The sequence below is a fragment of the Hemicordylus capensis genome, chromosome 5 (genome assembly GCF_027244095.1).
Source record: "Hemicordylus capensis ecotype Gifberg chromosome 5, rHemCap1.1.pri, whole genome shotgun sequence".
NCBI lineage: Eukaryota > Metazoa > Chordata > Lepidosauria > Squamata > Cordylidae > Hemicordylus > Hemicordylus capensis.
In genome coordinates, this window is record NC_069661.1 from 1,543,793 (window position 1) to 1,566,609 (window position 22,817).

At 51.6% G+C, this 22,817-nt stretch overlaps 1 protein-coding gene across 1 annotated transcript in view; it reads right to left on the reverse strand.

Annotated features, from left to right (window-relative positions):
* Positions 1–22,817, reverse strand: part of EMX1 (empty spiracles homeobox 1) — a 43,627-nt gene that overhangs the window by 19,988 nt on the left and 822 nt on the right. The window contains exon 2 of the mRNA XM_053257932.1: positions 8,928–9,112. Coding sequence (XP_053113907.1) covers positions 8,928–9,112 — 185 coding nt within the window. The remainder of the gene's footprint in view (positions 1–8,927; positions 9,113–22,817) is intronic.

Below are 22,817 nucleotides of genomic sequence, written 5' to 3' on the forward strand. Positions count from 1 at the left end.
GGCAACCAGTGCAATGACTGCAGGAGAGGAGTTACCCTGACATATTTTCTGGCACCTATAATTAAACGAGCCGCTGCATTCTGGACCCATTGTAGCTTTCCAATCGTCCTAAAAGGTAGCTCTAGATAGAGGGCATTACAATAATCTAGGCAGGAGATAACAAGGGCATGGGTCACTGTCATTAATGCTTGCCGATCAAGGTAACGGCGTAATTGATGAATCAGATGGAGCTGGCTGGGCAAAGGCACTTATGGCTGCAGCCTCCACCTGCTGTTCAAGCAGGAGGTGCAAGTCCAAAAGGACCCCCAAATCACGTACAAGCTCCTTCGGGGGCAGCGCCACCCCATCTAAAACAAGGTTCCCATCCAGCTGTTGGCCGGTACGAGGGCTGAGTAAGAGTGATTCAGTCTGAGCTTATTTTGATTCATCCAAACAGCTTCCAGGCATCGAGTAAGCACTGAAACAGCATCTCCAGAATGGTCTGGGATGGCAATATACAGCTGAGTATCATCAGCATATTGATGAAATCTCACCCCAAACTGGGAAATGACCTGACCCAGCGGCTCCATATAGATGTTAAAGAGGACAGGGGCAAGAACTGAACCCTAGGGAGTTCCATAAAGGAGTGGCCATGGGTCAGAGCATCTGTCCTCAATGCATACCGACTGGACACGCCCGCTAAGGTAAGAACGGAACCACTGTAAGGCAGTGCCCCCGATACCCAACCCACGCAGGCATCAAGGAGGATAGCATGAGCGATAGTGTCAAAAGCCGCTGAGAGATCTAAAAGGACCAAGAGATCTACCCTCATCAAGGTCCCGAAGAAGGTCATCTACCAGAGTGAGCAATGCTGTCTCTGTGCTATGCCGAGGCCTGAAACCCGACTGATAAGAATTAAGATAATCAGTTTCCTCCAAGACCCTCTCAAGCTGGGCACATACAACCCTCTCTAACACCTTCGCTACAAAAGGGAGCTTGGAGATCAGCCTATAGTTGTCAAGGATCTCAGGGTCTAGGGAGGGTTTCTTCAAGTGAGGGCAAACTATTGCCTCTTTAAGGGCTGCTGGTACGAAACCCTCATGTAGCAAAGAGTTAACCAACTCCCGTAGCCAAGAATTAACATTCCCACCAGCTGTTCTAACCAGCCAGGAGAGACAAGGGTCCAAGCAACATATTGCTGCACCCATACCTGAGAGAATCGTGTCCATATTCTTGACCAACTCAAAGGTGTCCCATATAACATCACAGGGTGGAATCTCCTCTATCTAATCAGACCCTAAAGAAGTAGAGTGCAACTCTAGCCAAAGATGGGTGACTTTATCAGCAATGAATTGAGCAAATTGATCACAGCAGCCAGACTGAACATCTACCGACTCCTCTCTCCTAAGAAGGGAGTAGGTAGTCCGAAATAAGGCCGCTGGACGAGAGTCAGCTGATGCGATAAGAGTGGATAAATAGTGAGATTTTGCCACTCTTATCGTCCTAGAATATTCCCAAATATGGGCAAGTAGTCGCATTTGGTCATCTTCGGCACCAGTTTTCCTCCAACGGCGTTCCAAGCGTCTTTTGGTCTGTTTCATCTCCCTAAGCTCTTCAGAGAACCAAGAGAGCCGGGATCCATGAACCATAAGAGGACGCTTAGGAGCAATTTCATCTAACTTCCTTGTGGCCTTGATGTTCCAAGATTCCACGAGCTGCGATGGAAAAACGCCTACCAGATTGCAGGGAATGTCCCCAAGAGCCTCCTGGAATCCGACAGGATCCATGAGGCGCCTGGGACGGACCATCCGTGTTGTAGTGCTGTCCCGGTAGAGATAGGGGGCCACTGCAATCTGCATATTAATCAGAAAGTGATCGGACCATGGCAGGGGAGAGATGACAAGATTTTCCAGAATGACCAGATCTGTCTGCCATTGCCCCGAAAGATAAACCAAGTCCAAGGTATGTCCACCTACATGAGTCAGGCCCGAAATGATCTGAGACAACCCCATGGTAGCCATAGAGCTCATGAACCCCCGAACCATCAAACCCCCATCAGGAGCCGGAAGATTGAAATCCCCCAGAACCATAAATCAAGGGGTTGTAATCACCAGGCCTGACAGCAAATCAAGGAGCTCGGAAAGGGCAGCAGATGGACAACGAGGAGGTCAATAAACCAGGAGAAGCCCAAGTTTGTCACGTCGACCCAGACTTACAGAAAGACATTCACATCCCGTCACCTGTGGGATAGGGCCACATAGGATATTTTTCAACCAATTATGTAAAATTTGAAATATAGTCAGTTTTGGGGATCCAGAGGTGCCTCTTTAATGTGAGGCCCTAAGCTGTAGCTTCCTTAACTTGTGCCTAAATCCAGCACTGGAGCCAGTGCGTAGTCACAAGGCTGGGGATCCAACTTCTGGTGAGCTCATCCTGTTTTATGAATCCCCAAAGACAACAAGAGGTGGGTTCAGGACCACAGAGTGACCCTTAAGCAATCTTTAACATGTCTTCTTTCTCTTAAAGTTTAGCACAAAATTCTCAGGATTAATGAAATAACTCAGAGCAGAAGCATTGTGCATTGTGACAGAAAGGGACACCTGCAAGTACCACATCAATCAAATTAACCTCCAAGCCAGACATTGGCCCACTGGCCTGCTGGGAAAGGCCTCTGTTCCAAAAAGAGCCATTTTACAATTACAATGGTTATCTTATCACCATGCTCATCAGTCTGTATTATTTTGGTTGGTCTACCAACTTGACGGCACACTTTACCAAAGATAAAGCTCTTTCCTCCACCACCACCACCACCCCCGCAAATGAACACTTGTCTTCTCCCCGAAAACCTCATCCAGAGTTTTGTGCTAGTTTTCTGCAGCATACACTGAGTTTTGTGCTGTCTTGTTCAAAGGGCATCTCAGGTTGGGGGCTCCTAGTAAGTGCTCAAGAAAATGAATGAATCTGGTCAGATCTCCTCCAAACCACAGGGGGATCCCCTCAAAACCTCAACCAGAGTTTTGTGTCACAAATCCCAAGTTCTGTGCTTCCTCTTTTAAGGGTGCAATGGACAACTCAAGTTGGGGTTCCTACTTAACACTCCCCAAATTTAAAATGGTTACATCATTGTCATATTTCCCCAAAGCCTCATCCAGAGTATTGTGTTAGTTTTGTGCTGCAAACCTTGAGTCTGGGGCCACCTCTTTTAAAAATATAACTAAAACTGGGGTTCCCAGTTAACAAACTAAACATCTAAAGCATCTAAACATCTAAAAACTGCTAAATGTGGGGTTCTCAGTTAACAACCCCCCAAATTACACGACCGCAATGTGTGGTCAAACTGAATCTTCAGGAAGCTAGCAAGTTCACACAGGAAGACAATATATTTTTCAGCGGAACATGGAATCCCCCCCTTGTAAGTCTTCTGCATGCCTTTTGGGTCGCCCTGCTTGCCCCGTCCGGTGTCTGTTATCACAGTCTGCTACCATGCTTTTACTTGAGCTGGGGAAATTAACTCTGAAATCTCCTCTTGGAAATTAACTCATGTCAGTGTCCGGAATCATCTTGGTCTCCGGAGGACTGTCCACATACAGAATGGCCTTGGCTTCTTAGGAGCACATGGAGGAATAGTTTGCTTTGGTCTCTCTCTTTTGATCTGCTTCAGTGCCCTGCTCTCCACCTGGCAGAGTCATCCAGACGCATTGCCAGGGTCTTCTTGTGCTGAAATACTCTGCCTTTGGGGCGCTTGAAATCAATCTCACTCCGAGCACTGCGGGCCATACACAGGACCACCACATGGTCCAGAGGTGCTCTTACCCCTGGACTTCGGGGCTGAAGTCCAGGGCCTTCACAGCACGGGGGGGGGGACGGACACCCAAATCTGTCCTGGGGTGTGTGGTTGCCATGTCACGCCACCAGCTGGCCCACACTGCTCCAGGCAGCCGAGTGCAATTCTGACCTGTGCCGAGTGCTTTAGAGATGGGGGGGCGGGGTATGGAAAGAAAGGTGTGGGATGGGAATCTGATGAGTTGCATGTTGAACTGTTTCTGCCAAGGCATCTTTGCATAAATATACTTGTTTTAATTCTTACATTCTTTTGAGTTTGGTTGCTGTGTGTGCCCTCAAGAAGCCATGTGTTAAAAATACTGCATATGTGTGTGTGTGTGTGTGTAGGGGGATGATGCTTAACTTGCAGTGGGGGGGGGGCTCCAAAGGCCTTTAGGTCCAGGCTCCAAAATTACCTAGGTGCACCTCTGATCACACCTGCCCACAGTGGAATCAACATGAGGCTTTAATAATGTCATCGACCAGGTTGGGAAGCATTTGTTTTTAGTGGGCATTTGCTTTGTTGTCTCTACCCTAGGTGAAAGTGTTGACCTAGCACTCTTCTGTTGCAGACCATTTCATTCTTCTTCCAAGTTTGCACCTCCGCGAGGAGGAATCCCTCCTCTTCTAGGCAGCAATGTTGTCTTGCTTAATTCACAGGCCTTAGGAAGGCCTGGGTTCTTCTCCTTGCCCTCAGTTTCATTGAGTGCAACAGTGAGGAGGAGGAGGAGGAGGAGGAGGAGGAAGATGATGTGTCTCAGCAGTGCCTCAGCATGCTGAATATTTTGTGATGGCACAACTTGAGCCCTACCCTGCAAACAGAAGCCATGAGTTTGGTGATGAGGCTCCCGCCTTAAGTGGATCAGGTGTGCCCGCCAGAGATGTCTGCCAGTACACCCATGCAAGAGGCAACACAAAACCTGGGGCTTCTGGCAGGACAAAACTGCCCCCAACTCTGGACAATGCTTTGAGGACACAAAACTGGAATTCAGGGTTTGCAGCACAAAATGGCACAAAACTTTGGATGAGGTTTTTGGGTGATCTGATGACTTTAAATGGAGGGGGGGTGTTATCCCAATTTGAGATTTCCATTGCAGCCTTAAAAGAGGCAGCACAAGACTGCTGGTTTGTGGGGGGAAATGACAAAAACTAGCACAAAATTCTGGTTGAGGTTTTCAGGGGATCCCCAAGTGGTTTGGAGGGGATCTGAGAATATTCTCTTTTTTAAAGCATTTACTAGGAACCCCAACCTGAGATGTCAGTTTCACCCTTAAAAACACAAAACTTGGGGTTTATGGCACAAACCAACAGAAAGCTAACATAAAACTCTGGATAAGCTTTTGAGGACATCCAGCTTAAGGGAAGGAGGGGATGTAGTAATATTCTCCCCCCTGGCCAGCATTTACTAGGAACCCCAACTTGAGATGCCGATTACACCCTTAAAAGAGGCAGCATGAAACTAGCACAAAACTGTCAATGAAATTGGGGGGGGGGATATGACTGTTTATTGAGCGGGGGGGAGGGGGCACTAGGAGGAAATATACTGTAGCTCAAAGGTACTACCAGACTGTGGCACTGGGATTTTTTCTTGCTTGCTCTCCTGCATTTCTACCAATCATTCCCTTCAGGTCATTTCACTAATTTATGCAATTGAAATCTTTCTGTAAGAACTTCATACATTGGACTATTCAAGAACCAGGAAACTCCACCTTCAGTGACTAGCAGCAGCCAACATGGACAGGGTCCTTGGCTACTTTAGGATCTCAACACAAAGCCCCTTCCAAAGACATGGAGGGCACCGCTTGATGCCTAAGGATCTACATGATCTGGCTGTGGGAAGCATTTTCTAAACCATGGGCTCATTGACCTATGGAGACCCCATCCTTCCTCAAAAATCCATAAAGAGGTCAGAATGGGACCCTGCCCACCAAGGGCAAATCCCATCTCCTCACCCTAAAGCATCCCTGAGTGGTTCCTGGCTCCCTCTTTCCTGAATAAGCCACCAGCAGAAAGGCATCATCATCTCATACTGCACGAGAGGAGGCAATGGTTTACCCCTCCTGTATTCTACCAAAGAAAACCACAGGGCTCTGTGGGCACCAGGAGTCGACACCAACTTGATGGCACACTTTACCTTTACCTTTAGACCCACAACCTCTCTCATGTACAAGCCTGGCAAGCGTGCATGCACACTGCAGGGATTGCCACACTGGATCAGACAAAATGCTCACAGATGCTGGCAAGCAAACTAGACAGACACACACACACACACACACACACACACACACACACACACACACTCAAATGCAGGCTCAGCCTGGCTAGGAGGAAAAGCAGCCAGCCACCAAACGCCCCGTTGAGACTCCCACGTAAGATGGGACCACAACAGCCAACCTTTGTTCCTTGCCATCCAGTGTACAGAGTGATACTGCCTCTAAGCCTGGAGGCTCTATTCCTCCTTGCTGGGTCTACCAGCCATTGACAGAGATGCCTGTGCCAGGAAGTCACTCCAAGCGAAGGCGCTCCAACTGCAGCAGACACTGTTTGTGGTAAGAAAAATGCCCCCGCCCCCCCGCCCCCGTGTCGCCCCAAGATCTTTTCCGGCAATGTTTCCTGTCTCTTCTCCAGCAAGGTGACGGAGATGGTGAGGCGTGGCTGCTGCACAGTGTGCTGAGACATGATCCTCTCTTTGGCTCTAGTGTGGTTTTATCAAAGATTTGCAAAGTGGCTTGAGGATATTTGCTGTTTTGTTTTCAGCCTGTTTCTTAATAATCCCCACAGCCAGCTGTCAAGTCTGCTCCACATGCAACTGAAAGGAAAGCAAACTATATTCTTAATTGGTTTCATTCCAGTTTTTAAAGAACGTGCCTGTGAGCCTCTCGGCACAAAAAGAGCCCAGCAAAAGGAGGAGCAGATCAGAAGGCTGCAGCCACTTTTTCCCAGCCTGACAAGAGGGGAAACCAGGCCCTGGCTGAACTACAGCACACCCCACACCGGAGGCCATCCTGGCTGCCTCCTCTCATCCCCAGTGATGGAATACCACAGCTGCTGGCAAGAGTATTCCTACTTCGCTTTGGGTGGGTGGGGGGGCAGAAATCCCACAACCGCACCCTGGGCCTGCTTTTCGCACAATTGCGCTGTTCCCAGTGTGAAATACTGCACGCCCCAGATCACCTTAATGGCAAGGTTTGCAGGGGAGTAACAGCAGGAGGAGAGAGGGCATGCCCACCCCCTCTTGCCTGTGGGCTTCCCAGAGGCATCTGGTGGGCCACTGTGGGAAACAGTGGGAGGCTGCACTAGATGGGCTTTCTTGGGCCTGACCCAGCAGGGCTGCTCTGATGTAGTGAAGGTTTATAATGGCCTGTTTCTCATGTGTCTTGAGTCTCCTGAGTCTGGAGACCCTTGTTTGCATTTTGCAGATAGAGAACCAAGATAGACAGAAAACGATCTGCTCCAGCCCCCAGGTCGTCCTGGGGACTCTGCGGGGCAAAGATGAAACCATCAAGTGACCAGGGCAAGCAACTCAAGGTTTCACTGGCTAACAACTCTGGGAAGGGGTCACATGAGAAAATGCTGTCCATGCATTTGGGGGGGGGCGGTTGCAGGGATGCTCTGCCTTCACCTGCTGAGGTGTGAGACCATCACAAGGAAGAGCCCTTTGCACATTGACATGGGAGTCAAGGATGGCTCTGCCAGCTGCAAGCAAATCCACCACCAGCCAGGCGACTGGAACCTCTTCCGACCCATTGCAGACCTGGCCTCAGCTGGCCAAGCCCCCAAAGGCACGTGGGGACAGAGTGGGGTGCAAAGGTGGGGCCCTTGGATCTTTGGGTCTGATGAGAGGAAAGTGATGCAAAAGCCTCTTCAAGGAAAACAATATAACATTCTCGCCAAGAATGCCAAGGGCAGAGGGTGGACTACATGACCGCTGAGGTCATTTCCTACTGCAGTTGTTAAGGAGAACAATCTTGCACTCCAGCTGACTTTGGGTTTCAGGGAGGGAGGGAGGGAGGGAGGGCTTGCTGTTGTTGCTGTTGTTAAGAATTATTGAAATGCTGCTTTCCAACCACAACAAAAGGTTCTCAAAACCGCTTAGATGCCAAAAGGAATGAGAAGGTGGTCCCTGTCGCAAAATGGCTCACCATCTAAAAAGAAGCCAGAGGGGGCTGACGTGCTGGGCAGACCAGGGACGGCTAAATGTAAGAAAGCTGCCACTTTGACAGGCGCCTCTGGGCCCAGGCAGGCAGCAGCACCACATCAGAGAGAGAGAGAGAGCCAGGCTTGGCCGGAGCCTAAGACCGAAGCCCCCTCCCCCCCTCCCTGCAGTGTTGATGAGACTGGACAACAAGAGGCCTCGGGCCAGAGGCTTCACACACCCGTCTCTTGCTCAGGACTGAAAGCTGAAGTTCAGCCTGTGCTTGCTGAGAGGCCTCCCTCCACCCCACAAGAGCAGACAGCCCACTTCAGGCCGGAAGGGGAACCCCGTGGTGGTCACTGAGGGCCAGCCCTGGCCGCAGCAGCGCCATCGGCCGCAGAATGGCCAGCCCTTCTTGATGGTTCCGGGAGCCTTTTCAGCCTGAGCGCCACGGCTTATTGCCTTGCCTGGTGTCGATTTCAGTGCAGCTGCATTTCTGATTTGCAGTCGTAATATTTTAATTTTCTGTTTCAGTTTATATTTTATTTTTATATACGTCAGCTGCTTGAATAACTTAGGTTGGAATTGGGATATAAATACTCTCAAACAAACACTCAAACCGCCTAGAGATGTACATATCAGGCGGAATAAAAATATGATAGATAGATAGATAGATAGATAGATAGATAGATAGATAGATAGAAATAAAAACATTCTCCAGTTTCTACATCAACTAGGAAGACAGACTGTCCTATTCATAATACATCCAGAGCAGGGTTGGCCAACCTGAGGCTCTGGAGGGGATGTGAGACTACAGCTCCCATCATCCGCAGCCACAGCCCATTGTTGTGGCTGGAGGTGATGGGAGTTGTAGTCCCACCCCCCACCCCCGAGCCTCAGTTTGGCCCTCCCTGTTACAGACACACACACAGAGGGGGCGGTGGGGGGGGGGAAGGTGCCCGTGGGGCTGGCGAGGGGGGGGGGCACTGACCTGTGTCTCCGAGAGGCTGAGGCTGCTGGCCAGCTGTTTGCGTTCAGCTCCCACCACATAGTGGTTCTTCTCGAAGGCCCGTTCCAGTCTCAGGAGCTGCGAGGGCGAGAAGGCCGTGCGGATCCGTTTGGGCTTCCTGGCGAAGGGGCCGTGCAGGAGCAGGCTCTCCTGGGACACCTCACTGCCTGCGGGGGGGGGGGCGGGGGGCGGGGGGGGAGGAAGGCCAGAGAGGTCAGAGAGCACCCAGCTGCAGCCGGCGAGGCCCTTGCATTCCGGAGCCCGGCAGCAGAGGGGGGCCAGAGAGCCCCCCAACCCCTCCCACAAAGAAGCCTGGGCTTGAGCAGGAGGAGGAGGAGGAGGAGGAGGCGGCCAGCAGGTTCTCCTGCGCTGTGTGCGGGGGCGATGGCCGCCCACTGCCCACTCCAGGCCCCCCCCCCCCAGCCCGGCATCAAGCAGTGCTCCCTTCCCACCGCCTGGTGGATGGCTCGCCTGCAGCTGCTCTGGCTTGCCTTCGCAGGCAGGGCTAGCTGAGGGAGCCAGCCTGCTCCTGTGGTCAGCGTTGCAGGACAAGGCCCACAGGGAAGACGCCGGGAGTTCAAATCCCCATTCAGCCAGGACACTCACTGTGTGGCTTCTCTAAGAACAGCCCTGCTGCCGGATCAGGCCCAAGGAGGCCCACCGAGTCCCGCATCCTGTTTCCCACAGTGACCCCCCCACACACACCAGATGCCTCTGGGAAGCCCACAGGCAAGAGGGGAGGGCATGCCTGCTCTCCTGCATCTCTCAGCCTAACCTACCTCACAGGGTTGTTGTGAGGATAAACATAACCATGCACACCAGTCTGGGCTCCTTGGAGGAAGAGTGGGATATAAATGTCAAAAATAAAAGTAAATAGACAGATAGATCAATAGATGGATAGGTTACTGGCTATGGAGCCCGTGGAACTACACCCACTGGATGCCCAGTCATCTGCCCTGCTTGCAGCTTGCAATCACAGCAGCAGCAGCAGCAAAGGTGGAAGGAGCACGTGGCTGTCTGTGGCGGGCGGGGGCGGCATCATGTATTACACTGAGATTTAGATAAATATTTCTACTTGCCCAGTTAATTATCTATCTGCCGCACAGCTCACATGGCCCGAAATAAGGCAGTGCTGAGGGCTGGACCTTCTCAGCGGTCTTATCCATCCCAGTCAGTAGCAGCTGGTACTAACAAGCTGGGCGGGGTGGGGGGGGGGAGGCACCAAAGGAAGCAGCTCAGGTTGCTGCTCTCTCTTCCCACCCACCCCGGAGCCAATAATGCTGCCTGCAGGCTGGTCATGCTTCAGATAGAGCTGCACAATCAACTGTGCATCTCTGCCTGAGAAATGGCCAGCCTGAAGACCTGGGTGGGGCGGGAAATGGAGGGCTGGGACCAGCCGCCCCGCCACTGCCATCCCTGCTCCGCACATCTCCTCCTTCTACCCTGCTTTAGTGCCAGGAAAGGAGCCCGGCGGCCTGACTTGCCCAGCAACCCAACTAACCCAACCAACTGCCTGGGGTCTTCTAACTGAGGGCAGTCTAGGAAGATAGACAAACACACCCAACTGCTCAGATGCAGAGGCGAGGTTGAAGGGAAGCTAGGGAGCAAGCCTGGCCCACCGCAGAGCTGTTCTCCAGGAAGCCCTGTGTGGTATGGGGCAGCCCTCTCAGGGGTGCTGCCTGTGGCATGACCTTTGCGGGGTGGGTGGGGGGCAGAATGTCCTGAGGCAGCGGCCCCGAGTAGAAGGGAGCCCTGAATAGGGAGAAATGCAGGAATCTGCCTTGGGCCTGCTGGGTAAAGGGAGCAATTAGCTGAAGAGAGGCTGATTGGCTCAAGTCAAAATCCAGAAGTTACAGTAGATCTGATGCAGATGGAACAGGAGCCAACGAGAGCATGCCAGGATGACGCCTGGGTTCAGCCCACGGGTGTAGTACCCCGACCAGGGGCCCCAGGGGCCAGGGAGGCTGCCTTTGCACCTTGTATCTACAGGCCGATGGTGCAGGGAAAGCTCCAGGACAAGTCCCCACTTAGAGTTGGAGGCGTTTTTTTGACGGGAGGAAAAACAGTTTTGGGGGAAGAAAAATATGTGTTGGGGCTTGAAGATTGAGACGGGTTATTAGGTTTGGCAGAGAGGAGTTCAATAAGGGGGAACACTTGAAGTACTGAGACATCAGGGGATCTGCACCCCCGAGACAGGCACAATGCACACACACCCACGCCCACGCCCACCCACCCACATGTACCTATAGCAAAGATGCACCGGTCCTGGGGAGAGCAGCATGAGGAAAAGAGCTCAGATGGGAGCTGTGGGAAGTGGCTAGAAAGCAGAGGAATATCATGTTCCTCTTCATGTGAAGCAAAGACCGAACCCTATTCTGCATTAGGAGGCAATTGAATACGGCTCATCAAAGCACCTGATTGTTTATTGCTAGTTTTTCGGTTTATACCATCATCACCATCATCCCTATTATTAACAATGATGCTGTGCTAGATTACTATTACTGCTACAGCCCCCACTGCACAACAATGGTGAGTAGAGGACTGGGCCGGGTGAGTGGATGAGAACCAGCCTGCTTCAGGGTTTAGGTGCCGGGTGTTCTGGTACGAGGAGGTGGCTTTCAGTGATGTTCTGTGGGCAAGCAGGTTTTAGAGAAGGGGGTCAATGGATTGTTGTGAAAGAGCTGGGGATGCCACTGGGGTCTGCCTGTCCGTGACACCTGCCCGCCCCTGCAGCGCCCTCCCCTCCACACGCAGCAGAGAGGTGTGGGTCTGACTTGCATAGGCCAGCTGTGCCCCAAGAGCAACTAGGCCCCCCCCCACGCAGCATTTGGAAGAGCAGCTCTGCCCACCTGATGTAGCAGCACCCTGGAGGGAGCCCAGCTGAACACACAAGATGCCAAAAAAGAGAGGTCCCATCCTGTACCTGGCCTTGCAGCCTGGGCCTATAGGCAGCTGGTGGGCTTTGGTCAGCATTCAGGGAATAATAATAATTATTATTTCTTGTTTACACAGTCAGACAGGTGTTATTGACTAGTTTGTTTTATCCAGACATCGAGTCCTTCCCAAGGACCTGGGATGGCTGAATTTTATCATCAATACTGTTGGTTATTATAGCTATCGTCGCAGAATATAGGCTGTTCCCAGTAAAGCTGCTTTTTGTAAACTGGCTGATGGTGATTTCTGTGGCCCCTATGGTGTTGAGGTGCTCTTCAAGGTCTTTTGGAACTGCACCCAGGGCGCCAATTACCACTGGGATTATTTTGGTCTTCTTCTGCCACAGCCTTTCCATTTCAATTTGTAGATCTTTGTATTTGGTGATTTTTTCTATTTCTTTGTCTTCTATTCTGCTATCCCCTGGTATTGCTATGTCAATTATTTTGACTTCTTTTTCTTTCTTCTCGACTACAGTTATATCTGGTGTATTGTGTGGCAGATGTTTGTCTGTTTGTAGTCGGAAGTCCCACAATATTTTTGCATCTTCATTTTCTTCAACTTTTTCAATTGTATGGTCCCACCAATTCTTGGCTACAGGTAGCTTGTATTTTTCGCAGATGTTCCAGTGTATCATCCCTGCTACCTTGTCATGCCTTTGTTTGTAGTCAGTCTGTGCGATCTTTTTACAACAGCTGATTAGGTGGTCCACAGTTTCATCTGCTTCTTTACAAAGGCGGCACTTGCTGTTTGTTGTGGATTTTTCAACTTTTGCTCTTATTGTATTTGTTCTTAGTGCCTGTTCTTGTGCAGCCAGTATTAAACCCTCTGTTTCTTTTTAAATAACCTCTTCTAGTTGGACTAGACTTGTAATAGCAGATCATTATTTCCTTGTTGGCATTTTTTGTATATTTTTTCCGGTTAAGCGACGTTTCTTCGAGTAACCCTGCAGTCTCCAGCCCTGGTTGATCAACTGAATATCCTGAGTCCTGTAGCCCACTTGCCACCAGATGTCCAGGGACTCCAGCACCTGGCGCCGTCCCTGTTGACCCGGGCGACGACCGATCCAGTATAGATTTATTAAAGTTACGTCTCACCATATTGTTGATGGGAGAGGCACTCTTTGTCTGGCTCCTCTGGTGAGACCTGTCCAGTATGGTTGGACCTCTGGCATAGCTCTCACCTTCCTCAGAGCACGCAAGCCCCACAACCATGCCAAGGTAGTGCCTCACTGGGGGATTATTATTATTATTATTATTATTATTATTATTATTATTCTGCGACAATATCTATAATAATAACAGCAACAACACTGATAATAAAATCCAGCCATCCCAGGTCCTTGGGAAGGACTCGATGTCTGGATAAAACAAACCAGTCAATAACACCTGTCTAACTGCGTAAACCACCACCACAACAACAACAACAATAATCCTGCAGGGCTTGTACGGCTCAGGAAGTGGGCTGCCCTCTACAAGGCTGAGTCTTCGCTGCTGTTCCATTCCGCCTGATGAAGAGATCTGTCTGCTACAAAAACTAGCATCCTGCTCTTCAGTGCTCAAATTGAGGATGAGGAGGTTCAGGAGCAGCCCTTTATGAAATCCGCAAGCCCCATCCCTGACTTCCCCAACATTAGCCCAATCAACCCCATTACTTTCTAAGCCCAATGGCCAAGGGGCCCAAGGCAAGGGGGCAGGGTCCTCCCAGCTCCACCCCCACCCAATCATTCAAGCACTGACTACCTCTAGAAAAGCTGATCCTGCAACAACAGCAAAATGGCCCTGGCTCCTCTGCCCACTTGGGATGTCTATTTGGAGACTGGGGCAGGGGCGGGGGGTGGAATTGTTCTGCTGACCTGCTGGCTGACAGCTGGCAGAGAGCCTGATCCTGCAGGGTGCTTTTTGTTTCTGTTTTAAAACACTTGAGACCAGCCAGCAAACAAAGGTGTGCAGTTTAAAATCCTAATGATTTCAACTGAATCACATACACGCAAAAACTTTACTTCTCTGTCATTTATTTTCATATTGATTGTTATCATTGACAAACATTAAGCATCGATACATATTATTGATTTTTAAAACCCTTTCACCCACTCAAACAAATGGAGCACACAAGTGCTTAACTTTGGCTGGCTGGCTCATGCCCTTGCGGGACAGTAACCTGCAGAGATGGCTGTGATCAAAACAAACCACAAGCAGCAAGTGCTACAGGATTCCTGAGCAGATGTAACATCTTGCTTCTAATCTTGCACACAAAGCTAGGAAGATCAAAACACTGGCATTCATCCAGATGCTAGGAGGAGGCAACGTGTGGTTCGCCAGTTACAATGCCCATCACCCCCAGCCACAATTTATTACAGCTGTGGATGATGGGAGTTGTAGTTCAGCAACATCTGGAGAGCCACACGCTGCCTACCCCTGTGCTAAAGAAAGCAGCAGGACAAGACGGGGGGGGGGGGGGCTGCCTGCCTTTGGAAGAGGCTTCCCCTTCCTTCCCTCAAATGGGCTGGAGAGACTCCTCTGGTCTGAGAAGCTTCCTTCAGGCAAGGATGTTCTCTCAGGGCAGAGCCTCCTCAGTGGTGGCAACACAGTTGTGGAATGGCAAACACACACCCCGCCAGACCTCTCAGGCAATATCCCTGTGCAGTTCCTGTTACCGGGCTTTCTTATTCTCCTCACCCCAAAATATTTCTGGGGGTTAGGGTTATTTTGATGAACTGGCTGGACTTTGTGGCATAAGACTGCTGTTTTCTCAGTTGTCAGACATTTTAATCTTTGTAAACCACCTTGAGCTTTTTTAGGAAATGGGTCAACCAAATTTTGTTTATAACACCAAATGCATCTCAGACTATTAAATTCTGTTTTAGTATCAAAACCCGGTAGTTCGATGACCAATTTTCTGCTCAGCTTCAGGGAGAAGATGTTGGATTTTCCAAAATAAGAAAGGGCTGTAGATTTCATCTGCAGACGTCTCAGATGTCCTTTCAAAGCATGACCCAAAGAAGACCCCCCCAAAATCTCTCTCTGGAGTGTTTGCCGTTGCCAAGATATGTCTCTGTCGCCATTTTGTGTGAACAGAGAATGTCATCCCACATAGTTAATTTAAAAGGCATGTTTGAAGTAAAATTGCTTGAACTGGCAGGTTATTATGAATGAGCCCCATGCACTGGGAAGTTCTCTTGTGCAGGCCACACTTTCTGCAGCGAGAAAGGGCACTGCGTAATTGTCTCTGGTGTGGTGCTCAGCCAGTGACAGGGATCACCACCACAGGCAATGGTGCATCTTGCATGGCAACTATTATTATTATTATTATTATTATTATTATTAGTTCTTGTTTACATAGTCAGACAGGTGTTATTGACTGGTTTATTTTATCCAGACATTGAGTCCTTCCCAAGGACCTGGGACGGCTGAATTTTATTATCAATATTGTTGTTATTATTATAGATATCGTCGCAAGATATAGGCTGTTCCCCATAATTTCTGTGGCCCCTATGGTGTTGAGGTGCTCTTCAAGATGTTTTGGATATCAATATCATCATCATCATCATCATCATCATCATCATCATTATTATTATTATCACAGTCAGACAGGTGTTATTGACTGGTTTGTTTTATCCAGACATCGAGTCCTTCCCAAGGACCTGGGATTGCTGAATTTTATTATCAATATTGTTGCTGTTTTTTTAATTATTATTTCTTGTTTACACAGTCAGACAGGTGTTATTGACTGGTTTGTTTTATCCAGACATCGAGTCCTTCCCAAGGACCTGGGATTGCTGAATTTTATTATCAATATTGTTGCTGTTTTTTTAATTATTATTTCTTGTTTACACAGTCAGACAGGTGTTATTGACTGGTTTGTTTTATCCAGACATCGAGTCCTTCCCAAGGACCTAGGATGGATGAATTTTATTGTCAATGTTGTTGCTGTTGTTATAGATTTCGTCGCAGAATATAGGCTGTTCCCAGTAAAGCTGCTTTTTGTAATTGGCTGATGGTGATTTCTGTGGCCCCTATGGTGTTGAGGTGCTCTTCAAGATCTTTTGGAACTGCACCCAGGGCGCCAGTGACCACTGGGATTACTTTGGTCTTTTTCTGCCACAGCCTTTCAATTTCAATTTGTAGATCTTTGTATTTTGTGATTTTTTCTATGATGATGATGATGATGATGATGATGATGTTTTTGCTGAAGTTTAAGATGTCAGTCCATCAATGGAGCTGCCTGCATTGATGACAAGCTGGCTATGATAATTAGACAAGCAATATAACAGCAATTGTGGTTATGATTATTTTCTGCATTTCCCCATGGTCAAATCTTGGCATTTGTGGAATTTGTCTTCCAGGCTGGTTCTGAGCAAACGGAGCACCTCCCTTCTTGGGAAAGTTAAGCACTGTCTGTGGCCGTAGGAGAATTGTTGTGGGCAAGTGTTTAATCAGTGAGGTTTAACTTTTTATTCATTTGGTGTTTCATATATTCTTTTTATGTATTACATGATGTACAGCAAATAACCAAAAATGCTATTGTCATTTAAAAAAATCTTTCGAATCCAAGATTTAAATTTGTACCAGGCAGGGCATGAATTTAACTGGCATTTCCCCACCTTAAAACAGTTTGCTAAAAAAATTAGTAAACATCCCCTGAACCCCTGCTAACTTGGCCAATCGGCACTTTTTATAGAGGCAGCTCATATCTGGTAGGGGAAGAGCAAGGGGCCCGATCCATCCCAACTGCAATGGGGCGGAGGCGGGGTGGGGGGGTGGGGGCTCCTGGTCCCTTTGTGCTTCGTCTTAGGCAGAGAGTCCCTTTGTGGCAGCGAACCCGCTTCTAATTCCTTTTGCTGTGTAAACCCTGGAACCGTGCGGGTTCAGCAGTGGCAGATGCATATTCTAAACCATCTAAGTAAATACTAAATAAGCAAATAGTAAATCCTCTGGAGCTGCTCCAGGCAGGATCGCGCTCCCAGATGAAATCAAAACCTCTCCGCCTCTGACTCTTTTTACGCGACTCTTGAAACTGTGGTTATTTCATCAGGCGTTTAGTTTAGAATGCCTTCAAGTTTGATGGATGTCTCTTTTAATTCGCTTTACATGATTTAAGCTTTTAATTGCCGTTGTGTTTTAATTTGTAAACCTCCCAGAGATTTCATATAGGGCGGCATAGGAGACGTCAGAAACCCACCCCAACCCCACTGCACCCCACCCTTTCAGCAAAGAGGGGCCGGCCAACTTTGCACGGCGCTGCTGAGGCTCGAGAATGATCAGCCTCGGAAGCTCTGAGCACTCCCAGCGGGAGAAAGGGGCGAGAGGCCGCCGCCTTCCTCCAGGGTGCTGGGCCTTGAAGGGGGCCCGGAAGCAGCAGCAGCAGCAGCAGCAACAACAAGGCAAAGCCAGGGAACATCCTGGAGGGTCCAGGACGGGCGTGTAAATATTCCGCCCCCCCCCGTGAATTGGGGCAACGGCGGTTTCCAACGCGTCGTCAAAGGGAAGCCCCGCATAGAACACACCCCAGTCCCCGGGAGTCCAGTCTAGAGGGCCGCAGGGCTAGATTGCTGGAGTGAGCCGTCCCGGACCCGAGGCAAGGTCGACCGACCGGCCCAGCCCCACTGGGGCACCCAGACTCACGGCACTTCTCTAGGGCTCTGCTAGCAAGCGAGGCTCCGTCTCGCTCGGTCTCTGGGAGCGAAGAAGAGTCTTGGTGTCAGGGCAGGAGAGGCGCCACTGCTCAGAGGGGCCACCGAGAACCCACCAGGAGAGGAGCCCGGCGCGTCCCGGGCGGAACGTGGCGGCGGTCGGCGAGCTCTGCTGTTATCCTCTCCGAGCGCCCCACCGGCCCCCCAAAGCACATCACGCAAAACCCTATTGACTTCTACAGGAAAGAGCGAAGGCACGCACGCGCCGCTCCCGTTGCAAACGCTGAGACTGAAAAGTCCTGCATGTGGGCAGGATAAGCTCTTGGTCAGGAGCGGCAGGAAGGAGCAGTTCCTGCTCATTCTCATTTCTACAGAGCAGAAAGACACCCATTTCTCTGGCACTTAATTTTAAATGGTTCTGGCATTGTTTTATGGTGATCTGACATTGGGATTGTAAATTACCTTGAGTCACCTGAGAACGGGGGACAGAGCAATTGAAAAATAAGAAGTGGAAGAGACGTATTAAGTTTTGCTTGCGTGTTTAGAAATCAAGATAATTACAGATTTTAAATATCGTGCTTTGCCTTCCCAAAGCGCATAAAGTCTAGACCACCACAGCCGTCGTTTAGGCCAGAAGCAGGCAGCGGCCGTTTTGCCGCCCTCCGCAGAGAGTCCACATGGCCTCCCGCTGTCCCCCCGCCGCGCAAAGGATGCCGCGCAGACGAAAGCCACGGGAACTGCTCGGGAGGAGCCACAAGCCGGGCCGTGGCCGGGGGTCGGGCCGGGGGAGACGAGGGTCTTCTGGAGGGCAGCCACGGGAGCCGGCAGGGTCTCTCCTGGGCGTCCCAGGGACCTGATCATCACGCCTCTCCGGCCACCACGCGGAGCCCTTGAGCGGGGCACGATGGTGACTCCAGGCGGGGCGGGCCGGGCCGGGAGACGCAGCTCCTTCAGCCCGGCGCGGGACGCCGCCGCCGCCTCCCGGGTGGCCCTGCTGGCTGAAGCCGTCGTAGCCCACGAGTGGCACCACGCCGGGCGTGTGCGGCGGTGGATGAATGCGGCGTCGCTTCCTTTGCTGCCCTGCGCATGCTGGGGGCGGGGGCGGGGGCGGGGGGGGGTCCGTCCAGCTCCAGAAGGAGGAGAGACTCGTCCCTTTGTCTTTGGCGAAAACTGGGCGCCGAAGCCAGACGCGTCCTTGGGCGACCTTTGGACGCACAAGAGCGCAGGTTCGACCCGGGCAGATCCCTCCCTCCCTCCCTGCCCGGGACGCTGGAGAGCCGGGCCGCTTGCTGCGAAGTGGCCTCGGAAAAGGCATTTCCCCACTTCTTCTCTCTCGGCCCGAATTGCCTCCTTTCGGATGGGCCTGATTGCCAGCTGCAGTTGCTAAAATATAGTGGTATTAAATACAGCTATCTATAATTTCTAAATAGGTTTTGGATAGTGTTGTTTTACATTTTAAACAGCGTGTTTTACATTTTAGATGTGTGTGTGTGTGTGTGTGAGAGAGAGAGAGAGAGAGAGAGAGAGAGAGAGAGAGAGAGAGAGAGAGAGAGAAATAAAAATAAAAAACTCTTCAGGGTACGTTTTTCGTTGATTAAAAGGTGACTGGTTGGTTTTTAATCGGCTCACATAACTGAATAACCTATTCTTTTTATTTATTTATTTTTATTACTATTATTATTATTATTCATTGTTACACTTATATCCCGCTCTTCCTCCGAGTTGCTCAGAGCGGTGTACATGGATATGTTTATCCTCACAACAACCCTGGGAGGTAGGTTAGGCTGAGAGTAAAGTGACTGGCCCAGAATGGGTTTCATGGCTGAATGGGGATTTGAACGCGGGTCTTCCCAGTCCTCGTCCAACCACTTCTCTATGCTGGCCCCTCGCTCGGGCTCGCCATAAGCCTTTCAGCAGTCCAAGGCTCTGGCAGCAACTTAAAGGCTGACCAATTGCCGGGGCAGACACTTGCCTGCGTTTGAGACCAAGCGCATGGCTGCACCACGGGAACCGTGCTGGATCGTGCCCACTGTGGACAATAGCCGCAGCCACTCGCCTTCTTACTGCTCTGGGGGTTCTTTTGTGCCGCGGAGTTGCCGGGGGAAGCCGCCGCAGCAGCATCGCGAGCGACCGCCTGAGCGGCGAACTGCGCTTTTCCGTCGACCCCGGGCAGGCAGCGCTTTGCAAGACGGCGGCTCCGTGTCGGGGCCCGGGAGCTCCTCGGTCTCTCTGCGGGGGTCCAGACAGCTCCACGCCAGAACTATGCGGCCGCCTTGGGCCGGCAACCCCACCAGACAGCCGCGGCGCCAATCTAAGCACCCGCGCAGCCCCAAGGCCAGCGTATGTGGCCCACGCAAGGCCTCCTGCGCCTTGAACGGCCGAGCGACGGGCGGGCAGGCAGACATTCCGCCGGTGAGGCCGGGAGAACAAATCACCCGCTCAGCCGCTGTTCGAGGCACAGGAGCCCAGCCTGGGAAGAACTGTGGCAACCCTACAGAGCAGGGTCCCTCCCCCTTGCCCTGGACCGCAGAGGGCTGCGGGCCGTGGGGGAGGGGGCTTGCTCTGCCTCTTCCCCTGGGGCGCTAGGGGGAGAGAGCCGCCTAATCCCCTCCCGCAGTCCGAACAAAGGCCTTTGATGACGGCCGCTCTCTTTTCACGCGCTGGCGGAGGAGCGGGGCCCATGTGGGGGGGGCGGGGGGGAAGAGCTGGATTTGCATTTACAGCTTGGTAATGAGAACCTGCGGCTGAGGAGGGGGCGGCCGGCCTTTCTCCCTCTCCAGTCCCTCTCGCGGGCCTGAGTCCAAACGAAAAACCGGCAAGACGGTATGTGTGGCGGGGGAGGTACGGGTGGCGGGGGGGGGCGCTGATTCTTGGCATTAGAGAGCCATGGAGAGACTGCGGGAGAACGCCCGCCGCGCCTTGCGTTTCGATAGAGAAGGAGTCACTCTCCGCGGCCGCGCAAGCCAAGAGAGGCTCGTCCCGCCGCGAATTAGGGGAAGGGCAAAGCGGCTCACCTTTCGGACCCCCCTCTGGGTCACTCAAGGGGTCGCCGCCCCCTTTACAGCCTGTGAATAGGAGTAAAGTATCATTCGCGAGCATTATTTTGGGAACAGACACTTTCCCATCCTCAGGATCCGTATTTGGGACCTGTTGGGTCGCTTTTACACAAAAATCACTGCAAACCGGAATTTGATATTTCTTTTTCCCGCGCGAGGTGCAGCTCCGGAAGACCGAAAACGGTTCAACAATTGTGTTGTGTTTGGTACTATGATTGGTACGATGAGCAATTTTACGAAGAGCCATCTGCAGAAATGTTCTGCGATGGTTTACTCGAGACTCACTTCAGTGAGGTAATTTTTTGCCTCGTGTCACATTTTTAAAAAGATAAAAATTAAACCGAAAGGAAGAGTGGAAGTTTCTGGCCGTCTTCTTGTGGCTCTGGAGCCGATTCGAAGAGCATTTCCTGGGAAAGAAGCGTCGAAGACACTGGATCTTCGCCTTACTTTCGGATCGTGTCCTTAATTTTGCATGTCTCTCCTCTCCTACTTAAGAAGGAAAAACAAGGGGCACGATCCCACTCTACTTAGGCTAAATTCCTGGGGAGAACTCCGCATCTGCTTAAAAATCTCCCTGGAAGCCCACCGGACTTAGTAGCGCTTAATTTGAAGTAGATGAGGCTCGACCTCGCCGCAACTCTAGAAAGTCAATTTCCGCCTTGAATCCCCCCTCCCTTAAAAAAAAAAATCTCCTCTCGAGTCAAGGTTTCAGGTTTCAATTTTTAAAATAAAGAAATACATTTAACTGATAGTGGTGATTTCGGCTTGGGGTGCCGGAGAACCCCACTTCTCGGACCCCCTTCTCGGAGAACCCCACTTCTCTCCTAGGATCATAATTGCGAGACCCATAGAATATCTAAATGGTCGCAGGTGCCACAGGATTTGGGCCCAATGTGGATCCCGGCATTTTGGAATTAAAAACAATGACATTCCCCTTTCGTAGGGTTTCTCCCCCTCTCTGTTTAAGTGTGCGTTTGAGCGCGCCTTTTTGCCCTATCGACGTGAGGGTCAAGGTGCACACAGGCACACGGCCCGAGGCCTTGCTCCCTCTGAGCTGCCAGCGAAATCACTGAGGTTAATCCAGAGCTTGGTGTGGACCGGTAGCAGCCTCAAAACCGCTCAGGGGTTCTTTTAACGAAAAGCAGTATAGAAATGGAACAATAACCTTTCGGCGATCCCGGCACCCAAGAGCTGTTCTGGAACAGCCCATCAGTCGACGCGATTGAAGGGTCCCCCACCCCATCTAGACAACATATCTTTCCTGGAGGTGGGAAAGAGGGACTTAAGAAAAGGTATCCGCATCTTCCTGGTGACTTACAAATGCACCGCTTACGGTTCGAGAAACAGTCCTATTCGTGCGTCATTGAGATCCCGATCCGATTAGGATCTGAGCAATTGGCTCCCAAGCCAGAGTGCTCAGGACGGGAAGGACCCCGGCCCAGATCGAGCCGCCACCTCCCAAGCCACCTCCTGGCACATGCTGCGATGGAGAGCAGAAGCGGGCTTTCCCTCCGCACAGGCGGCCTCTCTCTCTGGGAGGGCAGCAGGGCTTGGCAGCCCTACACGGGGCTGTGCCCCTTCTTTAGCGCGCGGCTGTTTCCCTGCGCAAGCCCCGCCGAGACGCAGCGCAGGACTGCCGCGGAGCAAAGCCCCGCTCTGGTACCGTTTCGCGCCGCCAGGCAAGGAGGTGGGCACACCCCGCCTGGTTCTTCTCCACCTGCACGCACAGATCCCAGGGCTGACCGCAGAGTTTCAGCAGGCGGGACTGGCCTGGACCCCTCCTCGCAGCGGAGACAGTGGGAACCAGGAGCCGCCGGCCGGCCTGCCTGGGCCCTACTTCCATCCTGAGGTTCTCTGGCTCTCAGTCTCAGACTCGCAGCGCCTCTCTCCCTTCGGGGGCACTCACCAGCCGATCTCCCGCCAGCCAGGCGACCACCCGCCGCCGGAGTCCTCGCCCCGCTGCTGCGCTGCTGCGGGGCCAGCCCCCTCCCTATCCCTGGCGCTGGAGACCGGCCCAGGGGCTGCTTTCAGAGGCAGGCGGCCAGTGCCCGGTCGGCTACGGCGGACTTTTCACACGCTCCCTTTCAAGGCCTGCTGGGGGAGAGCGGGGCGGCGTCCAACCCCTCCTGCCACCACAGAGGCGGCTCTCCCGCAAGCGAGGGCCCCGAGCCAGCCAGCCAGCCCCACCCGGGGAAAGGCGAAGGCCTCCCAGTCCCGGGGCAGCAGCAGGATCCCTGCCAAGACAGCCCCCTC